The sequence below is a fragment of the Protomyctophum parallelum genome (genome assembly GCF_964188405.1).
Source record: "Protomyctophum parallelum genome assembly, chromosome: 23".
In the NCBI taxonomy this organism is placed as follows: domain Eukaryota; kingdom Metazoa; phylum Chordata; class Actinopteri; order Myctophiformes; family Myctophidae; genus Protomyctophum; species Protomyctophum parallelum.
Genome location: NC_139715.1, coordinates 29,028,998 through 29,034,889, shown reverse-complemented (window position 1 = coordinate 29,034,889; position 5,892 = coordinate 29,028,998). Strand labels below are relative to the sequence as shown.

Below are 5,892 nucleotides of genomic sequence, written 5' to 3'. Positions count from 1 at the left end.
CATGAGAACCCACCATGGTCAACCGCCCTCCCACCCTCCCATTAGTCAAAAACATCCCAATACGCCGTGTTTTTTTTTTCTTTTCGTGCTCATTTTGAAACATTTGAACGTTTTAGGAAGAGTGTTTTCTATATTCCAAGTTGGACTGATAATGAACACCCCCCCCCCCCCACACACACACACACACACCCACCCCAACACACACACCCACCCCAACACCCACACACACACACACCCGCCCCAACACACACACTCGCCCCAACACCCACACACACACACACACCCCAACACACACACACACACACCCCAACACACACACACCCACCCCAACACACACACACACACACACACACACGCCCCAACACACACACACACACACACAGTAGTAATCAATTGTGCTTCAATTAAAAAACACAATTTCTATGTTGATTTTGTCGCTGTCACAATTATTCATCAGAATCAGTGGTTTTCACCATGATGACATTTAGCCTCTCAGACCCATTTGAGCCACGGACCACCATGTGATGACATTTAGCCTCTCAGACCCATTTGAGCCACGGACCACCATGTGATGACATTTAGCCTCTCAGACCCATTTGAGCCACGGACCACCATGTGATGACATTTAGCCTCTCAGACCCATCTGAGCCACGGACCACCATTTGATGACATTTAGCCTCTCAGACCCATCTGAGCCACGGACCACCATTTGATGACATTTAGCCTCTCAGACCCATTTGAGCCACGGACCACCATGTGATGACATTTAGCCTCTCAGACCCATCTGAGCCACGGACCACCATTTGATGACATTTAGCCTCTCAGACCCATTTGAGCCACGGACCACCATGTGATGACATTTAGCCTCTCAGACCCATTTGAGCCACGGACCACCATGTGATGACATTTAGCCTCTCAGACCCATTTGAGCCACGGAACCACCATTTGATGACATTTAGCCTCTCAGACCCATTTGAGCCACGGAACCACCATGTGATGACATTTAGCCTCTCAGACCCATTTGAGCCACGGACCACCATGTGATGACATTTAGCCTCTCAGACCCATTTGAGCCACGGACCACCATGTGATGACATTTAGCCTCTCAGACCCATTTGAGCCACGGACCACCGTTTGATGACATTTAGCCTCTCAGACCCATTTGAGCCACGGACCACCATTTGATGACATTTAGCCTCTCAGACCCATTTGAGCCACGGAACCACCATTTGATGACATTTAGCCTCTCAGACCCATTTGAGCCACGGACCACCATGTGATGACATTTAGCCTCTCAGACCCATTTGAGCCACGGAACCACCATGTGATGACATTTAGCCTCTCAGACCCATCTGAGCCACGGAACCACCATTTGATGACATTTAGCCTCTCAGACCCAGTAACAACGCCTAATCAATAGGTGTGATTCTGCAAGGCTCGAGCCATTAGATCTCATCAATAATGTATCACAGTGTCAAATTAAAAGTCATCAGAGCTCGCTACCATTTATCTATCTGTCTGTCTGTCTGCATGATCTTTCTACGATAGCTGACGCTCATATTGAACATATATAATTATAATTAATTAATATTATGAAATTAGGTTTCCATGTTGTAACAAAGACAGAGAAGTGGAAGTGGTTGGAATCAATTCGAGGTACATTTCCAGTCAAACGGACCAGAATGCGGTCTATAGTCTAGCTAGTTAATTCCAGAATGCAGCTTGTAGATCTGCTATTTTCAGCATGAAACCAAGTGTAAAATGACTTATACTGGAGCTATCTCTTGTCCACTAAATTTGGTCTCAGTTTTAGTCTTCATAGCATAGTTTTAATTTAGTTTCCATGTTGTTTTACCCACTGGTTATTTTAATGTAAAGACCAACTACCTCCCCCTGGCCCTCCCCCTGGCGCCTGATGGAGGGGAATAAAATTGGTTGGAATAACGTGTTCCTTCCAAGTTCCACGTGCTACGTCCGGCCAGGGAAACTCCCCCCTGTCAGGTGAAAAGAAGCAGCTTGGACTCCTCATGCATAGAAGGAAGCATGAGGTCAGTCCGCTGCCCCCCCCCCCCCCCCCCCCAGGTTGGCAGAGGAAGTGTATTATTACATTAGATAATTGGCACTGGGTGAAAAAAAAACGGGTTGCAACATTGTGGGATAAAAATTATGAGAAAAAACCCTAACCCTGGTACAACATATTTTCAGATGGGGATCGGCGGCCAAATTCATATCATTTTTGGGGTCCTTGACATGAAATATTGAGAACCACTGAAGCTAGAAACATTTTCAGAAAATTGTCATGATCCTTTTTAAATTCCGATGTCAGGCCTAAATAATAATAATAAAACTTTATTTGTATAGCACCTTTCATGACAGCTCAAAGTGCTTTACAGAGCAATGGAGACAGAAAGAAAAGCAGTTATAAACATAAAAACATTGTAGCAGTAATGCAATACAGTGAGGACATGTAATAAGGTACAGTGGGAATTAGTTCCACACTGTCGGCCCCTAGAAGCAAAAAGCTGCTTCCCCGTATTTCTTAATTTTTTAGGCAAAGCAAGCAGGCCATCAGTGGAAGACCTTAGGGGGCGGTTTGGGACATATTTAGGCAGGCAGTCATGTAGGTAGGAAGGTGCGAGACCATTAAGAGCTTTATAAACAAGTATACAATAATTTTAAATCAATCCTAAAAACAACTGGAAGTGGGTTAATGTCTTTGATTAGAAAATAACTCTTATTATTATTATTATTAGTAGTATCATTATTATTATTTAAGGGTCCAAGAAGTTTTTATGAGCCAATGAAAATGGCTGGTTTGTGAAAATTATTATTTTGTCCCTAATACATACATGCAGCGTCATATGCTTTTGCAACTGTACAATATGGTAGAGGGTCATGCCAAATAGCACTGAAAGCAGTCTTACTCCAATAGGTCAAAGTGGGGTGCTATGGCTTTTTTTTTTTTAAATGAAACCTTTGAACAGGCATAACTCATGCCTCGTTTGTCCAAAGGTCAAGTCATGGCACTAGTTTCCACTTATTCCTTGGTTCCATGGGGAACACATGTGTCACTTTGATCAGTAAGCTCCGCCCTCAGATCTTCTGCCACTTTGAGCAGTTAAGAAAAGGCTTATACCTGATGTTCTGCCTGTTTTTTTTTGTACAGGTCGATACAAAATCCACTAAGAGGATGAAACCAGAGAAAGATTTGTTTACATCAGGGTCCTCCATTTTCAAGAATGTAATTATATAGAAACACCATGATGTGAGTGAGGAGCCCCCACCGGGAGGACGTAGAGTATAGAAACACCATGATGTGAGTGAGGAGCCCCCACCGGGAGGACATATAGTATAGAAACACCATGATGTGAGTGAGGAGCCCCCACCGGGAGGACATATAGTATAGAAACACCATGATGTGAGTGAGGAGCCCCCACCGGGAGGACATATAGTATAGAAACACCATGATGTGAGTGAGGAGACCCCACCGGGAGGACGTAGAGTATAGAAACATCATGATGTGAGTGAGGAGCCCCCACCGGGAGGACGTAGAGTATAGAAACACCATGATGTGAGTGAGGAGACCCCACCGGGAGGACGTAGAGTATAGAAACACCATGATGTGAGTGAGGAGACCCCACCGGGAGGACGTAGAGTATAGAAACACCATGATGTGAGTGAGGAGCCCCCACCGGGAGGACGTAGAGTATAGAAACATCATGATGTGAGTGAGGAGACCCCACCGGGAGGACGTAGAGTATAGAAACATCATGATGTGAGTGAGGAGACCCCACCGGGAGGACGTAGAGTATAGAAACACCATGATGTGAGTGAGGAGCCCCCACCGGGAGGACGTAGAGTATAGAAACATCATGATGTGAGTGAGGAGACCCCACCGGGAGGACGTAGAGTATAGAAACATCATGATGTGAGTGAGGAGACCCCACCGGGAGGACGTAGAGTATAGAAACATCATGATGTGAGTGAGGAGCCCCCACCGGGAGGACGTAGAGTATAGAAACACCATGATGTGAGTGAGGAGACCCCACCGGGAGGACGTAGAGTATAGAAACACCATGATGTGAGTGAGGAGCCCCCACCGGGAGGACGTAGAGTATAGAAACATCATGATGTGAGTGAGGAGCCCCCACCGGGAGGACGTAGAGTATAGAAACATCATGATGTGAGTGAGGAGGACAGGAGAGGACAGAGACAGAGGATACCACACCAAGCTCCTCCACTCGTTTGGTCTGACACTTTGTCCAAATATGGAGATGAGTGACATCACAGCACAGTATAGTGATGTCATGGCCTGTCCACATGAGGTCGAGATGACCTCCTCTGCGAGACAGAGAGCGAGGTCAGAGGTCAGCATGTGGCGTCAAAGGACGGGAGACATTTTGAAATCGGAAACGACGAAATAAGAAGATGGCACCGCGTCTCCGCGGAGCGACCTGCACCGCCTGCAGGTGGCCGCGGCTCCTGGCGCTCCCGGTGCTGCGCCTGGCGCTCGTGCTGCTCAACAACCTGACGGTCATCCCGTCCTACTGCCTCTGGCTGCTGCTGCTGCAGCCGCTGCGCCTGCTGGGGGGAGGGGGCGGCAGCGCCCTCTACTGGCGCGCCGAGGGCCTCATGTACGGCTGGATGCAGGCGGTGATGGCGTCCTGGGGCTGGACCGCCGGCTACACGGTGGCCGAGTGGGGGGACGACATCTCGGCCGTCTGCGGGGCCGGGGGAGGGGGGGCCATGGTGCTGGTCAACCACCAGGCCACGGGGGACATCTTGGCGCTGCTGACCGCCCTGCTGGCCAAGGGCACGGTGGTGCACCGCACCACCTGGCTGATGGACCACGTGTTCCGCTACAGCAACTTCGGCGTGGTGTCGGCGCTCCACGGGGACTTCTTCATCCGGCAGGGCAGCGCGCACCGCGGCGCGCAGCTGGCCGCGCTGGCGCGCCACCTGGAGGCGCGGCGGCGGCAGTGCCGCGACCGCGGCGACGACGGGTGGATCGTGCTGTTCCCCGAGGGCGGCTTCCTGCGCAAGCGCCGCGCCGCCAGCCAGCAGTTCGCCCGGGAGAACGCGCTGCCGCACCTCACGCACGTGACGCTGCCGCGGCTGGGCGCCGCGCAGGTCATCCTGAGGACGCTGCGGGCGGAGGGCCAGGACCTCCCCTCCTCCTCCTCCTCCTCCTCCCCCTCCGTGGGGGGGCGGGGCCTCCGCTGGGTGGTGGACGTGACCATGGCGTACCCCGAGCCGGCGCGGCCCATGGACATCCAGACGTGGGTGATCGGCCAGCGGCCGCCCACGGTCATCCACGTGCACTACCGCACGTTCGCCGCGCGCCACGTCCCCGTGGACACGGAGCCGCTGACCGCCTGGCTCTACCGGAGGTTTGTGGAGAAGGACCGCCTCCTGGCGCACTTCTACCACACGGGGGTGTTCCCCCCTGCGGCGGACGAAGGTCGGGAGAAGACCGTGACCCCGGACGGTGGGCCCGTGACCCCAGACGGCGGGGGGCCCAGGCCCGTGACCCTGGACAGCACATGGCTCCTGGGGGTCCATCTCCTGGCACTGGCCTCTGGCGTCATGTGGTACCAGGTGCTGCGCTACCTGTGTGGCTATGTGTTCGGAGCAGTGCTCTGAGTGGTGCAACTCTCTGGGCACAGTGTGAAGCTCAACAGCGCCACTTTGTCACCCGTTGGTACCCTAGACAGACAGACATAGGGACACACATTATTGGTCCTTGGAGTGGCTGCACCACTCAAAAAAGAACGAATCACACCCCAGTGTTTTTAATGAGCTCCTAACTTCGACGTTACTGTCCAATCGCCTCAATTCTGCGAAAAACGCAGCCTAAGATTGCCAGCAGTCCATGCGGCGGCCATCTTGGTC

General features: G+C 51.5%; 1 protein-coding gene across 1 annotated transcript; it reads left to right on the top strand.

Moving 5' to 3' along the window:
- Window positions 1-4,428: 4,428 nt before the first annotated feature.
- Window positions 4,429-5,643, top strand: LOC310853993 (acyl-CoA:lysophosphatidylglycerol acyltransferase 1-like; the record flags this gene model as incomplete). The annotated part of the gene is made up of 1 exon (XM_083758467.1): window positions 4,429-5,643. The coding sequence occupies one exon, from the start codon at window positions 4,429-4,431 to the stop codon at window positions 5,641-5,643; it is 1,215 nt and encodes a 404-aa protein (XP_083614593.1).
- Between the last annotated feature and the right edge of the window lie 249 nt (window positions 5,644-5,892).